The sequence below is a fragment of the Zootoca vivipara genome, chromosome 6 (genome assembly GCF_965207765.1).
Source record: "Zootoca vivipara chromosome 6, rZooViv2.hap1.1, whole genome shotgun sequence".
NCBI classification, from domain to species: Eukaryota; Metazoa; Chordata; class Lepidosauria; order Squamata; family Lacertidae; genus Zootoca; species Zootoca vivipara.
Window position 1 is genome coordinate 78,583,206 of NC_142589.1, and position 19,868 is coordinate 78,603,073.

Here is a 19,868-nt window from a genome sequence, read left to right on the forward strand (position 1 = left end):
TTTCGAACTGCTAGGTTGGCAGGAGCTAGGACCAAGCAACGGGAGCTCACCCCGTCACAGGGATTCGAACCGCCGACCTTCTGATCAGCAAGCCCTAGTCTCAGTGGTTTAACCCACAGCGCCACCTGGGTCCCTAAATAATGGTATAGAAAGCATTAATGTTCCCAGCATAAATTCATTTGGTAGAGCCGCAGCTCATGGTAGATTATCTGCTCTGCATAATAATAATAATAATAATAATAATAATAATAATAAATTTATAACCCGCCCACCTGGCTGGTTTCCCCAGCCACTCTGGGTGGTTCCCAACCGAATATTAAAAACACAGTACAGCATTAAACATTAAAAACTTCCTTAAACAGGGCTGCCTTCAGATGTCTTCTAAAAGTAAGATAGAGTAGTTGTTTATTTCCTTGACATCTGGTGGGAGGGCGTTCCACAGGGCAGGCGCCACTACATGCAGAACGTCCCAGGTGTAATCCTTGGTAACATCTCCAGAGGTAAGGCTGGAAGGGCTCCCTGTGTAAGATCACGGAGAGCCACTGCTGGTCAAATGTAGACACAATTATAATTGTACATATATTTATTTATACCCCACCTTTCCCTTCATGACAGGACTCAAGGTGGCTTACAGATAAAAAGACTACTAAGCTAGTTGCAACATTCCTGTATTTTCTCATATTAGTTTGAGTCTGACTTTCAGCCCAGCATGTCTAGTGTTGCAGCGTCATCTTAATTTCCAGTTCGTGATTCAATTGTAATTTGTGTGTGTGAAGAAACGGCTTTCCTCGGTCCTGTATACCTGAAGGAGCGTCTCCACCCCCACGATTCAGCCCGGACACCGAGATCCAGCACCAAGGGCCTTTTGGCGGTTCCCTCGTTGTGAGAAGCCAAGTTGCAGGGAACCAGACAGAGGGCCTTCTCGGTAGTGGCACCCGCCCTGTGGAACGCCCTCCCAGCAGATGTCAAGGCAATAAGTAACTACGGTATTTTACTTTTAGAAGACAACTGAAGGCGGCCCTGTTTAGGAAAGTTTTTAATGTTTGATGCTGTACTGTTTTTAATATTCAGTAGGAAGCCGCCCAGAGTGGCTGGGGAATAAATAATAAATAATAATAATAATAATATTATTATTATTATATTATTTCCTTCGAGTAACCACAGGGGTCTAGCAATGAGGGGTGCCCGCCCCATTCCCTGCAACGCCGCCTGCGTGAGGCGCATGACAGAAATGACCCCAGCTGGAGTGAGAATCATTTGCTCTTACTTGCCTTTGCGCATTGCTCTGATCTTCTCCCGCCCTCAACTTTGAAGGCAGGGGAAATGCCTGAGGACCCTCTGGATGCCAGGGATGGGCAAAGCATCTCGATGACTGCAGACCCTCCTCGGGTCTTTCAGAATGCTACCAGCTCTATGGTTTCGGTCCTCCACTTCGGGATTAAAGATGGCGCTCACCACCTCCCCTTCCCTTTGCAGTCACCGGGCCCCTGACAGAGCCGCAGATTGCCTACGTGTGCCGAGAAACACTGCAAGTGAGTATGAACGTATGGATGAGTCTTACACTCAATGACTCCTGAGTGGTTTAACAGTCAGTCCCTCTCCCAAGGGAATGCTTGGGAGCTACTCCTCCATAGGGAGAATAAGAGTCTCCTAACCATTTTTAGCTGTTTCACCAGTGTTTAAGAGTGCTATGGTGCTGCTTTGAATGTATGGTGCAGATAGGGCCTTTCTCAAAAATCCAGGAGTGTCGACTGGTCCGAAAAGGTTGGCAAACCATGGTGTACTATGTGCTTCAGAAACCATGGACAGCTGGGGGAGGGGGCTGAGAGTCTCCTGGTTCATGGGTCAAAATTTTATTGCCCCTGCCAATAAGGGTGGCTGGTACAATAATGTGGGTCTTTAATTTCACCCTCTAGGGTCTGTCTTATCTTCACAACCAGGGGAAGATCCATAGAGACATCAAGGTAATAGCAAATTAAAACTTGGGGCAGGGCCGAGACAAAGTAAAACACTTATTTGTGCAATGCTCATAGGCTAAGATTCTTTGCTTCTGCAGTTTTCCCCCCCTCTCTCACTCCTTGCCGGGAAATATGTGAGACAGCGAAGGCTGCTTCAAACACAGAAAGGGTGCCATTTCCCTCCTGAAAGTGAAACGGACTGTAAGCAAGATCTGTGAGTGGCCCTGGGATGCCCACACTTGTTCATGCTTTAAATCATCACAGCTGTGTTTACTGAACCGCCACCTTCCTATTTGCATTCTCAAAGCATGTAATGTTAATTGCGAAAAGAACCCCACTGCGACGGAACATGGATTAAGTCAGTGACTGGTAGTCGTGGCAGGTCTCTGGCAGTGATGTCAGAGAGGCTCTCGGGAGAGGCAGAAAGTCCCCTGGCTGTCATTGGCTGGGCTGCTGTGATGCTGCAGAGGGGGCAGGGCGGTTGGAAGGTCCTAAGGCAGGCAAGGCCAAACTTGACCCTTCAGATGTTTTGGGGACTACAACAACTCCCACCATCCCTAGCTAACAGCACTAGTGGTCAGGGATGATGGGAATTGTCGTCCCAAAACATCAGGAGGGCCAAGTTTGTCCTAAGGAAACAAGGGGGCAGGATCTAGGGAAAGAAGGGAGAAGCAGCCAGCAAGTAACGGGGGGTTGACAAGGAGGAAGTAGCTCAGAGGAACAAGGAGAAACTCTGATATAGGAAGGAAAACCAGGACATAAAATGTGCATGCAAGTTCACCTGGTGGTTGTTAGGGAAATAAAAAACTTAACATGTGGAATAAAAAAATTCCTTCAGTAGCACCTTAAAGACCAACTAAGTTTTTATTTTGGTATGAGCTTTCGTGTGCATGCACACTTCTTCAGATACCAGATGTGGAGAATGCCTACCCTTAAAGTGTGGGGAAGAGCACTGCGTGGAACTCCACTTCAACTGACTGCCTCTAAAGGCAGTGTGGTGCAGTGGTTAGTGTCAGGCTAGGACTTGGGAGAGACCTGGGCTCAAATCACCCCACTCGGCTATGAATCTCAGAGGGTGACCTTGGGCTGTGTCCCTCACTCTCAGCTTAGCCTACCTCACAGGGTTCTTGTGGGGGTGAAATGAGGAGGGGGAGAGAACCATTTACCCCCACCTTAAGCTCTTTGGATTAAAAAGGTGGGATATAAATAAATTATTCCCCCCCTGTCGCTTCACATTTCAGGGAGCCAATGTTCTCCTCAACGACCACGGGGAAGTCAAGCTGGGTATGTCTCACCATGTGTTTTAGAATTATCAGATCCGCCCCAGGGTCAGCCTGAAGCCTCTAGGTTTCCCAGGGTGTAGTGTGTTAAAAAGGATGGGAATTGTAGGTCTGCAAGGGGTAAACTATAGTCCCCAAGATTCCTGGGGTGCTTTAAATGTACTATAATAATATGAAAATAAAGGGGTTGCATCTCCAATACTGTTCCAACTCAGAGTAGACCCATGGAATTAATTGGCACAATTCACTTAGGTGCAGACATTGCAGTGGGTTTACTCTGAGTAAAATTTAGTGGGACAGACTCCTAACGTATTAAAATCAGTTAAAGCTATTTATGACCAGAAGGAGATTGGGAGGTGGGGCTTGTGGGTTCCCCCAGAATTTGAGCACTGCCCACATTAGTTGGCACATGTTGTTCCACATTCTTCCATTTCTGTTTCTTCCATCCTGCATTCCAGCGGATTTCGGAATCTCAGCTCAGCTCAGCGCCACTTTTGCCCGGAGAATGTCTTTCATAGGGACCCCTTACTGGTAAAAAGGACCAGCTGTTTGGTGGTAGTGGTGGGTGTCGGGTGTGTGTGTGTTGCCAACTGGCTTTTCGAAATGGGTGGTGTCTGTAGATTTGAAGGCAATGGGATTCAGGGAGAGGGGAGTATTACTCAACCAGCCCACCAGCGCTTCCCTCTGTTGACACATCAGTATTTCTAAACCTGGGCTACAGCCTCCATCAATCCCAGATATCCTGGTCAATCAAAGAATAATAGAGTTGGAAGACACCCCCTGCAATGCCAGAATCTCAACTCAAGCATCCATGACAGATAGCCATCCAACCTCTGCTTAAAAACCTCCAAGGAAGGAGAGTCCACAACCTCCCGAGGGAGTCCGTTTCCCTGTCGAACGGCTCTTGCTGTCAGATAGTTCTTTCTGATGTTTAGTCTAGGGTTACGAGACGACCCCGGTTTCCGGGGACAGTCCCCAGATTTGCAAATCTGTCCCCGGGAAACATGGCAGCGGCAGCCTCAGCAGCCCGGAGCCAGCCTGGTAGCGCAGTTGGCTCTGGCTGGCTTCAGGAGCTGCTCTCTGCCGTGGCTGGCGCCCACCATTTTTCCTCGCCAGAAGTCCCCATATGATGTGTCTTGTGCGCATATGATGTGTCTTGTGCAATCTCCTGCCCCCTTCCCCCTTTGTTTTGACTGATCGAGGGAGTCTCGGGAATCGCGGCCGGCCAGCTGTTGCCCAATTTTTAAAAAACTCTGCGCACTTATGCTTCACAGGGTGCAAAAGAAGGGCTTTGCACCTTTATGCAATATGCACGTGTGCTTGGGCCCAGGGTCTTTTGCCTCACCAACCCCACTACTGACTCCCTGTTGCTACTCAGCTTTTTTTTTTTTTTAAAGTGTCCCCGGATTCATTGAAAAAAAAAATCTGGTAACCATAGTTTAGTCAGAATCTCCTTCCTGGTAATTTGAATCCATAGGTTTAAGTCCTACCCTCCAGAGCAGGAGAAAACAAGCTTTCTCCCTCTTCCATCTGACAGCCCTTTAGATAACTGAAGATGGCTGACCTATCACCTCTCAGTCTCCTCTTTTCCAGGCTAAACATACCCAGCTCCTTCAACCGTTCCTCATCAGGCTTGGTTTCCAGACCCTTGATCATCTTGGTCGCCCTCCTCTGCACACCTTCCAGCTTGTTGATTTCCTTCTTAAAGGGACGGTGGGAGTTGTAGTCCAAAAAGCAGCTAGAGGGCACCAAGTCAGGGAGGGCTGTGGGTGGCATGCAGCCTTTAATTGAAGTTGTGATGAGTCCCGCCTTGCACATGGGTCTCTGTTCCAGGATGGCCCCAGAGGTGGCAGCAGTGGAACTCAAGGGCGGGTACAATGAACTGTGTGACGTTTGGTCAGTGGGGATCACCGCTATTGAGCTGGCGGAGCTTCAGCCCCCCCTTTTCGACGTGCACCCATTGCGGTGAGTTGCACATCCCCTTCCTTCTCTCTCTGGGCCGTGGGAGGTGGCAGAAGGCAACTGCTTTGGTGCCAATGATTTAATTGGGGGTTGTCTGAACATGAAGTGAGATCTCCAAAACCGGGGCGGGGGGCACGGAGATGCTGCTGAATAAGAATTGGTGGTTGACAATGTTGGACAGGCAGGGCTTCAATCTAGGTCCTTGCCTCTCCCTGTGACTAGCAGGATAAATTATGGCAAAATAAAGGGTGGTTGTGTAGCATTCATGCCAGCTTTTTGTGGGTGCAGAATTAAAAAAAAGGAAGCACGCAAGGGGGAGAGAAGCCTGCTCATGAGCAGAGAAGGGTGTGCTTACCTCCTTGTCCCACCCCGCAGGGTCCTGGTGCTGATGACGAAGAGTGGCTACCAGCCCCCAAAGCTCAAGGAGAAAGCCCGGTGGTAAGTCCAATTACGTGTTCAACAATCGCAGGATTGCGGCGAGGGCGGACGACCTGAGGAGTGCAGCACGTTTTGTGTTATGATTAAGATATTTTATTCAGTTTATCAGCTGCTTGTCACCCAAAGTTCTCCAAGTGACTTATAGCACAATGAAAGCATAAATATAAATATTCCACGCCACCCCAATCTCCACAGTTGTGTGAGATTTCAGGTGCTCACATGGGGCCTGCGTTTCCTCCGGAAAGGAGGCACAGCAGAGACTGTGGTGTCCTTATGATATATGGTTTTATTTACACATATATACAACCTTGGTCTACAGCAGGCATCCCCAAACTTCGGCCCTCCAGATGTTTTGGACTACAATTCCCATCATCCCTGACCACTGGTCCTGTTAGCTAGGGATCATGGGAGTTGTAGGCCAAAACATCTGGAGGGCCGTGGTTTGGGGATGCCTGGTCTAGAGGGAGGGGCTGCAGAGCATTCACATCCCAAGAGGGCCCGGAATCTCCCATCACTCAGTTTCCAAGAGACCTCAAACATCACGTCAGACCCTCTCTGCAGCATAAAACTGACTGCCCTTCTTGTGCTTTGCACCCCTCACTTTCCAGCTTGCAAAAGGGACACCTTTTCCTGTTTGCTTACCTCACCACATACTGCAATTCTGGAAGCTTCCCACTACCACTTCTGATATTCACTTTCGCTAATTGCCCAGAGCGCAGGGCGGGGTCTCCCCGCTCTGTCAAAGGCTTTCACTGATGGGTTAATGACGGGGGCATCACCTTCTTTTGTCCTCCTAATGAGCCACTGTTCGTTAGCATAAGCAGAGCCCAGGGATTTTCCATGCTTGGTAGAGTTTAGTCAGCCCTTGATTCATTCTAACTTTTCCTTGACTCCCAAGAATTATGGGTGGCTTGCACCCACAAACTCTGGCACCCGGAGGCCTTTAGCAATATATTATACCATAACGATCACAGGAAACTTTGGCAGCAGACTAGTGAAAAACAACAACAACATCTTCTTAGTCTGTCAGAAGTCTGGGAAAAACAGACTACACGGCACTGAAAAGAAAGCAGGGAAGGTTCTAGGGGCAGACCGTCAGCTGAGACAACCCCTCAGAGAGCTACAATTCCTAGTGTTCCCTGAAGAAAGGGATTGATTATCAAACCGTTCTGGGAACTGTAGCTCTCTTGAGGGGAATAGGGAATCCATAACAACTCTCAGCGCTCTTAACAAACTACACTTCCCAGGATTCTTTGCAGGAAGTGGTATGACATTGCTTTAAATGCATAGTGCAAATGGGGGACCTAAGTCGGCGCTTACAGCCATAAACTTCCCTTGTCCATGGGTGCTCCTGTCCCCACAGGAGTCAGGCCTTTCACCACTTTGTCAAGGTGACGCTAACCAAGAATCCGAAGAAACGGCCCACTGCCTCTAAGATGCTGACCGTAAGTATCCCAATCCCCTCCCCTCCCTTCTCTGCTCATGAGTCCCAGGGAGGGGCGGGTTTTGTAATCAGTTTCCTGCTAAAACAACACATACGAGGTGGCTTAAAAGCCTTCCAAATGCGCACGCGCGCGGGGGGAGGGAGAGTTCGCCGCCATATAACCACACCAGGTACAGTCTTCGTTTCAACTTTCTCTTGCGGAAGAGGCAAGCTGTACTTTGCAAAACCTAAGCGGCTTGCCTCTTCGGCATAATGTTGGAAGCTGTAAATATGGCTATCTCCCTCTCCACCTGCCGTGGCTCTGTCCCTAGGATGGATTCCAGTTATCTCCAACTGACCCCTTCCTTTCACCAGCACCAGCTAGTTTCCCAGGAAAGTCTCAGCCGCAGCTTGACCCTTGAGCTCCTGGAGAAACTGCGGAACCCTGACAAACTTTCCAGCTGCAGAGGTGAGCTGGATGAAGAGGAACAAGAGGTGAGAGCGGATGGGATGAGGTTGGAGAAGGGCAAAGAAATGAACATTGTGGGGTTGCACTTACTCCTTTGATTTTTTTTTTTTGGTGTGGTGCCAAAAGCCTCTTCTATTGCCCAGTCTGTGCCCATGACATGACCCCTGTTTCCTCCACATGTAAATCGCACTTTCACTATAAAGCCAATCGACACCAGTCTGTATTATGGATGCTACGAACAGCTGAGGGTTTTAGTTCTGAAGCAAAACATCTGTATTTGCAACTGTGGAAAAGTGTCCTAAAAGCAAATGTGTTTTCTGAACAATTTGTTGCAGTGTTAAGACACTTAATGCAGGAAGATTGAACTTGGTGCAATAGTCTGCTGGCCAGCATTGAGATTGGGAACAAAGACGGGCTGTCAAAGGGAAACATCTCCCAAGGCCAAAAATGGCCCCAGGTGATGACCCCCGCTCTTGGGGTTATAAAGCAGAAAATACACACTAACTCCCCCCCATTAAAATCTGTTTTTTCGACCACAGACACCCCCACCTCCGGTGCCCCGAAGAATTCACTCCAGCCAACGGCAGGGCGTGACTTTACCGGGATGCACCAACTCCAGGGGTATGTTTGCCCCATTGCGCTCCTGCACAGGGGGCCCCTTGCTTCTCTCCTTGCCCCTCTCACCCCTTTGCATGCTGGGCTTGCACCCCCCTCCTCTCCGGAGGGCCCTGCCGCAAGCTCCGCCCCGCTTTCTGTCTCCACCCACCATGGAGTGACTCTTCTAAATAACCCCCTTCTTCTCATCTCATTGCAGCCCATGATTGCAGCCCCACGCTCAGAAGCAGGCAGAGTCCGGAGTCCCCGAACTTCACGGTACCTCCTCACCCCTCCGCCCCGTCCCTTCCTGTTCCAATTGATACACAGCTATTGTCCCCTTTGCCCCTCCAAAAGAAAGAAACAGTTCCTTTATTTAACCCAGGGGTCAGCAACCTTTTCCAGCCGTGGGCCGGTCCACCGTCCCTCAGACCATGTGATGGGCAGGATTATATTTTGGAAAAAAATATGAACAAATTCCTATGCCCCACAAATAACCCAGAGATGCGTTTTAAATTAAAGCACACATTCTACTCATGTAAAAACACGCTGATTCCTGGACCATCACCACCATCCAAGCGACCTTTTACCTTTACTATACGCCCCTTTCAGATGAGCCAGGTTTTCACCTGCCTTCACCTGTCGCTGTAAATAGGATGTCAGGTATGGGAACAGGTGGGCTTCAACTGCGTCTGTGTGACCGCTCTGGAGAAATGCCATGCTCCTAGTCCATTCCCAAATAATGATGATGATGATGTTGTTATTTATATGCTGCCCATATGACTAGGTTACCCCAGTCACTGTGGGCAGCTTCCAACAAAATATTGAAACCACAACACTGCTGCCCCCCCCTGCCCCCACCATGGGCCCTCTTTGAAGACTGGTTCCTCCAGTTTTTGCTTTCTGCTTGCAGGAAATCTCTGCAGACTCTGGATATGGTACTGGCAGCCACCTCTATGGCGCTGCATTTGCCAGCAGGTAAGGGTGCTACTGCAATTATTATTATTTCCATTGCTTTATGAGTTGCCTTCTAAACTACCGTCTCGAGGCGATTCCCACCTTAAAATAATTTAGAAGAGCTAAAAATGCGAAAACAACAAATACATTTAAAAACGGGGCTGAAACCCTTGCAAGTGGACACTCGTGGTCTAGACCCTTTTATCCAGCTGGGACAAAAATGTCTTTGACTGTTTCAGGAAAGCGCAGACAGCCTGTTGTATCTCAATGCGGATGCTATTCCAACAGGGCATAGGCAGCCACACTAAAAGCCCCGCTCCAAATGACTGCAGAGGGAACTTCTAAGATCTTTGGAACATGCAAAAGAGACTCTTGTGCAGATTGCAGTGATCTGCTAGATGTATAAAGGACAAGGGGGTATCACAAGTAACCTGGTGCAGAGATGTATAGGGACTTATTGGCCTGAATATAAGCCACACTTCCCCCCCCCCCCCAAAAAAAATTCTGACCGTGACCGCGGCTTAAATTCGTGACCTTACAAAAGTAGGTTTTTACGATATCGCTGCTGAAACAGACATATGGTAAAACGGAACAAAAAAATGTTTTATTGATTTGCGAGCTTGAGTGCCTGCGGAATTGTAGCAATGGAATGGCGATTTGCGATTTTAGCGATTGAACGGTAACTTTTGCAGGCTTGCAAGATTAAAGGCTTAAATTGGCTCAGAGTTACAATTCTACCAACCGCAGCGATTTCCCGCCTGTAACCCAATTTTAAGGGAGCGGTTTATATTCTGGTATTGTCTTCCCCCCCCAAAAAATGTGAGGTTTATTTGTGCGTGCGGCTTATATTCAGGCCAATACGATATGTTGGGCACCAACACCTTGAACTTGGTCAAGTAGCAGATTGGCACAAGCAGGATGCTAAATGCTGGAGGCAGTTTGCGCCCACGAGCATCCCAGCCCCCACGTTCTGCACCAGCCTCCGGACAGACCCCAAGGGCAGCCCCACATACAGTGCATTGCAGTAATCCAGCCATGAGGTTAGGAATGCATGGACAACTGTGGTCAAGCTAGAAGGGGGCTTGACTGGGGCAGCTGACCTGGACAGGTACGGGCCCCTGCTTGAGTCAGGCAGAAGGTGATGCTACCGGCAACGTTATTAATTCACCATTCCATAGGATGTATGCAACATGCTCATAATTCCCATGTGTGTGTATGAAGCCTTGTCTGTGACACACTGAAATTATAAAACAGCTTTTGACAACCTGGTGCCCTCCAGGTGTTTTGGGCTATAACTCCCACCATCTGCTGGTTGTGGGGGATGGGAGTTATAGCCCAGAAACATCTTGAAGGAAGGAACCAGGTTGGCCAAGGTTGTAATAACATATCTGTAATATTTAAAAGGTTAGAAGTTGCTGTATTTCTTCTTTGCTGTTTGTGAAACTGTGTGGGAATCCACGAGTGCCAACAATTACAGATATTGTTGGACAACAGCTCCTCTTACCCCTCCTGGCCAGTTCTTATGCTGGATGGAGGCTGAGGGAATTGTATTCCAACAACATCTGGAGGGCCAAAAGGCCCCCATCCATTTCCTAAGCTTGGAGTGGGGGAGAGGTTTTGCCCAAGTTATTATCTACATTCTCTCTCTCTTTTTACATTTTATTTAGTTTTTCAGATTTTAAAAATTTACAAAACAATTTACAAACAAAAATTTACAAATAATGATCAAACAGAAAGAGCATTCTGAAGAATCGCCTGGACTTCCCCCCTCCTCTTTGTAGGTCCTTATATTATTAACCTTTTCCTCCTGCATCTTATCCATTAATCCAAATCTATTAAATCTCCATTATATCTGAAATTCAACATTAAAGGGTTATTCCAATCCTGCTAACAATTTTAATTGTTTACAATGGTTTTTAAGGTAAATTATATATTTTCCCCATTCCTTGTTAAAGATTTTGGTCTTCCTGATTTCTCTCCCCCCCCCCTTCAAGTTTTTATTCTGCCGGGCTCATAAATTGCACCCAGTTATGGACTGCAACCGTTTGCCGGTTTGTTCCTCGCTAATCACTAGGCCTCACCACCCCACCACGCTCTAGCCAGTCACATTCTACAGCCTTATATCTTGTTTCCCTTTCCTTTATAGGGAGGATTCAGCAGACTCAGACCCTGATTACGACGACGTGGATGTGTAAGTGGCAGAGTCTCCCTGTCTCCCCTTGAGGGTACAACCAGTAGCAGCCAGAACACACCTCTCTCCCCCCCAACCCCCCCCCCCCGGCCATCACTCTGCACTGGCTGGGGGCTGATTGGAGTTGTACTACAAAGCGTTAGGAGCACGTCGGGTTGGCAAAAGTTTCAGCAGGGTTTAGGAAGCAGGGGATCGAGGCAAGTGCTTCCCAAAAGTGTTGGATAGATGAGCTCCAAGCATTGCTTAACCTACCAGTAGCAAAACCCTTAACCTACCATTAACAAAGTACCCCTTTGCAGCTGCGGAGGAAGCCACTTGGGCGCCTGGGGCAGCGCGCCCAGGGGCGGGGCGAGACGCTCATAGGGGCGGGGCGCACCACTGGGGCTCTGGAGTCTGCCTGCCTCCTCCCACTTAGCCACCCTACAGCTGGGGAGGGAGGTAGCAGGCAGACCGTTTGGGCAGCGCGGAGCCCAAGCCACTGCGTCTCTCCCAGGAAAGATGCGTGACTCAGGCACGCTGCAGGCCACGCGGTGACTGCCGCCCGGCATTTTGTCACCCCCCCCAGTGTTGACACCCGGGGCGGACCGCACCCACCGCACCCCTTCCTCCACCCCTGCCCCTTTGTGACTGTTGCTCACCCAAGCCTGTCCTCTAACTCTTTTCTCTGTTTTCCTTCATTCCCGGGTCACCTCTTAATTTTGGTGCTCCAGACCCAGCAGATACGATGCAAGCAGGTAACTCATTCCCCCCATGCGTTGTAAAATATTATATAATGGCAGGGCAGGCATTGGCAGGATTGCTACGATGCCGTAAAATATTTGTGACTTACAGTTTGGAGGAAAAGGGAGCACTAGCTCCAGCTGTTAGCCGTTTTGCCGCTTTCTTCTTGGAGATGGCAGCCTGCCTTGGCTTCGCACATGTCATGGCAGTGATGGATCTTGCTAGCAGAACTTTGGCTGGGTTGGAGGGGAATGAAAGCAGGCGGCAGAATCTCAAAACCCCGCCCTTAAAATGGACCCTTCCTTTTTTAATTGTGTGTATAATTTTTATTAAGTTTTCTGTTTTCCAATTTAAAATACAGTGGTACCTCCAGTCACGCACGGGATCCGTTCCGGAGCTCCGGTTGGATCCTGAGGTGTGCGTATCCGGAGGTGCTGCTTCTGCGCATGTGCGTGCGACGAAACCCGGAAAAATATTTCTGGGTTTGCCATGCACGTATCCCGAAGGATATGTAACTGGAAGTGAACGTAAATAGACGTACCACTGTATTCATTTAAACAACCTTGAAATGTCAATGACTTCCCTTCTTCTCTTTCCATGGTTCAATTTGCATCTCATAAATCCCTGCATATTTTACATAAACTAAACTATTAAGTATTCCATTAATATATCCATCAAAACTTGTTTACACTGTTGAATTTATCTCAATGCTGCCATCATTTTCAATATATTTCCCATATATTCAATAAACGTTTTCCAATCATCTTTAAACTTATGTTCTTCTTGTTCTCTTATTCTATAAGTTAGATCTGCAATCTGTGCATATTCCATCAGTTTAAATTGCCATTCTTCTTTAGTTGGGACCTCGCTCGTTTTCCATTTGGGGGCTAACAAAACACGGGCGCAGTAGAGGCATACATAAATAGCCTTTTTTTAACACCTGGGAATTTCCATCTGGATTATCCCAAACAAAAAGGACTCTGTGGTTTTTTGGGGGGTGGGTGGGAAGTACTTTTAAACTCCCCCCCCCATTCATTATAAATTATTATTTCCTTTTTCCTTTCAGTGACATCTCAGCTGTCAATCTCCCACCTCCACTGCCCCCCAAGGTAAGTCACAGGAGTAAGCCAAAGGAGCGATCCTTTCCCCTGTCTTGCACGTGTTAAGCAAAATCCAGCACGGAGCTCTATTCTGAGAAGGAAGCGGGCAGTGTTACATCAAGACAATGTGCCCTTCCCCCCCAAAAAAATTTGCTTCTACTCATTGCCATTCCTTGGAAGAAAACCAAACGCCCAGTTGACAGACGCAAACATCATCCTAGCTTTCTAAAGCTGCCCCTGCTAAGGTCCAGAGGATATAAGAGGAGGATGCTGGGTTAGGCCAATGGCCCACCTGGTCCAGCATCTTGCTCTCACCGTGGCCAACCAGGTGCCAGTGGGGAAACCTGCAAGCAGGACCTGAATGCAAGAGGAGCCTCCCTTCCTGTGGTTTCCAATAACTGGGGGAGCAAAGTCTATTGGCACCCAGAGAGATCCTTTCCCTCAAAAGCTCCTGTTCTCCCTCTTGGGCCGAGCAGTGGCTTGGCTGGCTGAGAGAGGCATGGTTTATGTGGGGAAAGAAGGAAGGCGCATGGAGATGAGCTGAACTGAACTCTGCCCCCTCTCTCTCCCCCCTCGGCAGCCCAAGCTCCAGGTCTCGCCAGGCGAGACGGTGGTGGAACGATCCATACCGAGGTGCCCCCTCAAGCCCATACTCCGAGGACGGTGCTCCAGTGGGCCTGTGACGGGACGGGCTCCTCACCTGGCTATTCCAGTGGGGGCCCAAGCCTGCCACCTCAGCGCCAGATCAGGTACGAGTTCCCCAAGGAAATGCAAGAGTAGGTATGCAAAGAAACAGGAGCCCCAACATTTGGGCACGCAAACCACAACCGTTGTCGTTTTTATTGTTATTTGTATACTGCCCTTCATCCATAGCTCTCAGGGCAGTCCACAAGTAAAGATACAAGATAACAAAACCACAAAATTTATAATAAAAATAAGAACGAAAACAAACCAATCACCCCCACTCCCACAAACACATTTTTGTTAATCAGCAAAAGTCCTGGTCAAAGAGGAATGTTTTTGCCTGGCACCTAAAGGTTTCTTCTTTGGCGATCACTCGTAGCTGATTAAGATGGTCTTCCATAAACACAGTTTTTACAATGAGTCCGTAAGTTGACTGTGGAGGCCAATTCTGGATCCACACGTCCTTCCGCAGTTGGGACATAAATTTCCGGGGGATGGGGGTGGGAGTTGATCATGGTGAGGTTTGCCAAACTGTGCCTTCCTCTTAGCGCGTTTCTCTCTTTTGTCCTGAGTTTGAGCATCTTCAAAGCCCATGCCAGCTTTGGTAAAGGCTGTTCTTCAATCAGAGCGCTTGCAGACCAGTGTTTCCCAGCTGTTGGTGTTGATACTACATTTTTTCTAAAGGTGTATCATGAAGGCGCCTGGAGAGAGTATTCCTCAAATGGGAATCGCAATGCCTGTAGGAGCACAAAAGGGGAACACATTTTTTTTAATTAAAAAAATACCTTGGAGTTAAGAACCAGAATAGCACAGCAATGGACACCAAAGACAATGGGCTCACACAATGCATCACGAGGGAAAGTGTGTGTGTTTTTCATTCAGGAGACGCAAAAAAGGATTGGATCAGAAGTGGGGGGAAATCTGTTGAGGTTTTAAGAGTTTTGCTACTGACCCAATGCAAATTCTAAGAAAGTGCAGGACCCAAAGGAAGTGTGGACAGGCCCCCCTAACCTACAACGTGAGGCAAAATAATACCCTCACCGCCTTTGGCAGCAGCTCCTTAAAGAGCAACTTGTCCCGTTTCGGAGATCTGACCAGCACCTATGATTTAAATACATCAAGCATCAAAACAGATGTATCCCCTGATAGATCAAGAGACAGCACACTCAAACGAGGCAATGAATTCTCAATTGAGCTGTCTTCCACAGACGCAAAACCACAAATGACCTGGGATCATTTCACTACCTGCTTTGCAGTACAGAAACAGACCATTAGCTGAAATCTGAGCATAATAAAGGCTTCCCTTGGGGCGGCGGAGGGATTTATCCTTTTTCATCAAGTCATCCACTGGTTCATGTTCACATATTTGATAGTTGGGGGCGAATTTGATTCTAATGAAGGAAATCAAAGCGTACTGGTAGAACACATGTTTGAGGCTAGAGTTACACAAAGACTATGGATGTGCAGTTACCTGAGCCCTCAAAAGAGCTACATGAATTGTATTATTTCGCCATGAAGCCTTTGGTGTACGTGTCCACAAAGCAGTCCCAAACCCTAATTTAGCTTAAGTATGTCACTGAAAGAATCACATATTCTTTTTTTAAAAAAATATTCATTAAGTTTTCCATTTTAATAATCCAATAAAAACCACATTAAAACATTCCAAATCACAATACAATCAAAAAAGTCAAATAGAAATGCCAAATTATAAACCTTTGGGTGACTTCCCATGCTCTGAATTTTGCAAAGTGCTGATCATCTAATATCACATTGCATGTCTTAGTTAGTCAATAAACCATTTCGATGTTAATCTTTCATTTAATTTTCATTTGTTTTTGCAACCACTAGTCTGTTCAACTTTTGCCTTCGTAGTTCTGTATGAAATATTTTTCCTTGTTGTTATCCGCACTCCGACAATTCCATTTTCAGTTTCTGCTCACAGGAGCCATAATACACCACATCCCAAACAAAGAGACGCCATTAGCAGACATCCGGAATTCCCCTCTGTGATCTCACTCCATCTCCCAACATGCTGGTTCCTCTGCAAAAACACAATAACTCCAGTCCAGAATTCTTTCTATCCTTCTGCTGAGGGTAGCTAGCAGGGTCCTCACCCAGTTAATATTATAATTAAACCACAATGACAGCAGAATGCTCTTTCAGGCTTGCTTGCGTATTTCAAACAGTTGCTTTTCAGGGGAGATTTACCAGGTAAAACTGTAAGTACAAATATATCAAAGGAGAATAATAAAGGCTCACCTCCCCCTGGGGCTATACAATTAATCCATCAATTAATTCAACAAGCAGGTCAGTCCTTTGTGCTGTTAAGAATCACATATTCTTACCTGTTTACTGCCTGCCTCCATTCCTGTGCAGATCCTGGGAGCTTGCGGACAGACCTCGCAAACAGGGGTGTTTGCCAGGGCGTTTGGCGGGGGAGTTTAAGGGGGAGGCCCAGAGTTCAGTCTCTTGATGTGCATAGGACCAGAGACACGGAGAGCGAGGGAGCTGCTGCAGTGACCTGTAACACCTGTGCCATGTTTGTCATTCTGCCAGAGAACAAGCAGCAGTACACTTGTAGCGGGTGCAAACTGGTTGTCTTGTATCTGAAGAAGTGTGCATGCACACGAAAGCTCATACCAATGACAAACTTAGTTGGTCTCTAAGGTGCTACTGGAAGGAATTTTTTTATTTGGTTGTCTTGCCCACCCAGCCACTTGAACTAAGAACAACAGATCTCATTCTTTGGACATGCAGATGGTGGTACTTAACTTGCCAGCTTTAGGCCATTACCTATGTCTGACGTACATACAGCAGCCACATAAAATGCAATCTCCTCTCTTGGATGCAAGATCACAGGCCTGGATGGGACCCACAGATACCATCCAGACTCGCCCCACAAAACCCGATAGATGATGTACAGGGAAGGTTTTAATGGTTGATGTTTTATTGCGCTTTTGATATTTTGTTGGGAGCCTCCCAGAGTGGCTGGGGAAACCCAGCCCAATGGGCAGCATATAAATAATAAAATTATTATGATTATAATTATTGAATACCCACAGCCCTGACTATAAAGTAAGGCTGCATACCGAACCCTACGTACCTGGGGAAAAGCCCCGCTGAATTCAGCGGGTCTTACTTCTGAGTAAGGGATAGTTCAGATTGCAGCCTAAGACATTCTGGCACCTCCCATCCTGTTGCAAGTGGGGAATGCTCCATCTTCCCAGCCAAACATTGCTGGAAGCAGCCACCTGGGGTCATGCAGTGGTATAGTTGGCCGCTGCTGCTTTCGGAACCTGTGGAGTCGGGGCTGATCCTCACCTTGTTCTCTTGCAGTTCCTGAACTGTGGCTGACTCCCCAGACCAACGGACCTCCCATCCTTCCCCGCAAGCCAGAGAAGAAGCAGAAACCCGTGAGTGCCTTGACCATCCATTCCCCAAATACCTGTCTTCCTAGTGCTTTGGACCACAGATCCCAGCCAGCGCAGCCTAGGGCTGACAGGAGTTATAATCCAGGACATCTGGAGCCAAAGGCGGATCTGAAACTAGTGAAGCTTAAGCTTCCTTTCCTCTAATCCCGGAGGGGCCCCAGAAGTATTGCTTACATTTTTTTAGGTCTAGTAGACCCAATCTGAATCGCGTGACTCCAACTGATTAAATTTTGTCACATATATTTCAACAATCCCAAAGTTTGAGAGTCAGTAGCACAGACGTAAAGATGTGGCGGAACAACCCCATTGAAGAAGATAACAGTGGTTTCCCAGACCTCGCTGCTGGCTCCGAAGGGGCCCCCCCATGGCAGTTCAAGCTTCAGGGCCCCCCAAATGTAGGTCTGCCACTGTCTGGAAGGGTACCAGGTTAGCAGAGGCTGCTGTATAGAGCGAGACAAAAGGGGTTGGGGGCAGTTATTCCCCTGGAAGGGGTGGGAGAGGGAGGCGGGTGGCGCTGTGGTCTAAACCACAGAGCCTAGGGCTTGCCGATCGGAAGGTCGGCGGTTCGAATCCCCGCGATGGGGTGAGCTCCTGTTGCTCGGTCCCAGCTTCTGCCAACCTAGCAGTTTGAAAGCACATCAAGAGCAAGTAGGCAAATAGGTACAACTCCAACGGGAAGGTAAACTGTGTTTCCGTGCGCTGTTCTGGTTCGTCAGAAGCGGCTTAGTCATGCTGGCCACATGAACCGGAAGCTGTATGCTGGCTCCCTCGGCCAATAACGCGAGATGAGCGCCGCAACCCCAGAGTCGTTCGCGACTGGACCTAATGGTCAGGAGTCCCTTTACCTTTAGGGGTGGGAGTGCATAGGATGGTTACGGCTGGGCTAGGCCTGTGTTCTCATACTGGGTGGCCTCCTGCTATGGATAACTGTTGCCTCCCTCTCTCCCCAGGAGAGGGTGCTCTTCAAGAAGGTTTTCAATGAGTGCCCCTTACACATCACCTCGGCTACTGCGTGGACCCACCCAAATAGCAACGGTAGGGCATGGAGGGGCGAGGTCTGTGTTGGGGCCATTTACTCGGGGAGGGAAACGGGAAGGCTGAACGAAGCTCAAACAATCACGCCCGTCTCATAGAGTGACTTTACGCCGGTCTGCTCACCAGTGCTCCACATTGGCTCCAAGGTTCTAGTCCTCACTATTGTGCACTATACCATCACCCCACCTGCCCTCTCGCACTTCCTTTTGTGCTTGTGCCAATCCGCTTACTGCCAAAGTACCCCTTTAGGTAGGGTTGCGATATGTCCTCTTTTTCCAGGACACGTCTTCTTTTTCCCAGGATTAAAATTGCTGTCCGGGCGGATTTTTTTTAAAAAAAATTGGCAAGCTGTCCAGCAGAGTCATGTGGGCTGGGGTTGGTGGGAGTTGTAGTCTGAAAATCTAGAGGACACAAGGTTGGGGGAAGGCTGTTCTAGTGCATTAGACTCAGAACTGAGGCACCTGGCTAAGCTAGTCAGCTGAGAGACTAGCAGAGAATCACAACAGAGCAGCATCTTAAACCAGCTACATGCTGTATAAATCCCTTCTCTTGTGGCTGAACTAAAAGGATGCTGGCTTGGAGGAGGAGTCTGGGAGGGCAAGCGTTAACACCCCACTGCCCATAGAGTCAATATGTACATGCTAGACCATGGGTAGGCAAACTAAGACCCATGGGCCGGATGTGGCCCAATTGCCTTCTCAATCCGGCTCATGGACGGGTCCGGGAATCAGTGTGTTTTTACATGAGAAGAATGTGTGCTTTTATTTAAAATGCATCTCTGGGTTATTTGTGGGGCATAGGAATTCGTTCATTTTTTCCCCCTTCAAAATATAGTCCAGCGCCCCACAAGGTCTGAGGGACAGTGCCCCTGCTGAAAAAGTTTGCTGACCCCTGTGCTAGACAGTTTAATGAATAGTTTTGTGCACACTTATGTTCACAAAGATGTGAATGTGAGCTCCAATACTTTCATGTGGCGAGTGAGGGAGCAATATGTATTATTATTATTATTATTATTATTATTATTATTTTGTTGAAAGTGTTATAAGAAAAAAACAACTGTTCCTTTTCCCCTATGGGGTACCCAAGAGCCCGTATAGAGCCCTTAAGTGGGTTCCCTATTGGTAGGAGAAAATAACAGTGGCCAACCAGAGAATATTGAGAAGCAAAGCAGCTAGTAAGCCTGATCTTTATTAAAACTGTTGCATCAGGGTCCTCACTCACCAAATGCAGGAGGGAGGAGGAGGAACCCAGAACATTGGTGTGAAAGCCCTTATATAGACTTGTGAAATTACCCACCCTGTAGCTCAAGACCCCCCCCCCAAAAAAAACATCATACATACATCACAGAAGGAGGCGGTCTACAGCAGAAATCTTGTTTGCCAGGATATCTGTTAATGGTCACTGATTGCTTTACCTGGGCAAATACTTTAATTCCTGAATCCAGGTCACAGCCTCACCCTATTCATACACAAATACGTCCTTAAGACAGGTAAGCAAAAGACAATGGAGAGGCTTTCCACATTTTCTCCCTCCTTGCAGAGAAATATATGGGGTCAATTTGGGAAAGTCAAAATAGTTTAGGAGAGTCAAAATGGCTTCAGGATTGTACTGTTTCAGGCACGTGGT

At 47.9% G+C, this 19,868-nt stretch overlaps 1 protein-coding gene and 1 long non-coding RNA gene across 2 annotated transcripts in view; one reads left to right on the plus strand and one right to left on the minus strand.

Moving 5' to 3' along the window:
• MAP4K1 (mitogen-activated protein kinase kinase kinase kinase 1) overlaps window positions 1-19,868 on the plus strand; it is a 57,843-nt gene that overhangs the window by 20,170 nt on the left and 17,805 nt on the right. Inside the window, 17 exon segments of the mRNA XM_035118949.3 lie at window positions 1,477-1,532; window positions 1,917-1,964; window positions 3,200-3,242; window positions 3,697-3,769; window positions 5,072-5,203; window positions 5,576-5,638; window positions 7,002-7,083; window positions 7,437-7,556; window positions 8,070-8,151; window positions 8,345-8,403; window positions 9,038-9,102; window positions 11,228-11,272; window positions 11,983-12,006; window positions 13,059-13,101; window positions 13,673-13,841; window positions 17,113-17,189; window positions 18,158-18,242. Of these exon segments, the coding sequence (XP_034974840.3) occupies window positions 1,477-1,532; window positions 1,917-1,964; window positions 3,200-3,242; window positions 3,697-3,769; window positions 5,072-5,203; window positions 5,576-5,638; window positions 7,002-7,083; window positions 7,437-7,556; window positions 8,070-8,151; window positions 8,345-8,403; window positions 9,038-9,102; window positions 11,228-11,272; window positions 11,983-12,006; window positions 13,059-13,101; window positions 13,673-13,841; window positions 17,113-17,189; window positions 18,158-18,242 (1,266 nt within the window).
• On the minus strand, window positions 14,125-16,230 carry LOC148685476 (uncharacterized). Its single transcript, XR_015950714.1, has 2 exons — window positions 16,122-16,230; window positions 14,125-14,513 (listed from the first exon to the last, which is right to left on the minus strand). It is a non-coding gene; the product is annotated as an uncharacterized LOC148685476 (long non-coding RNA).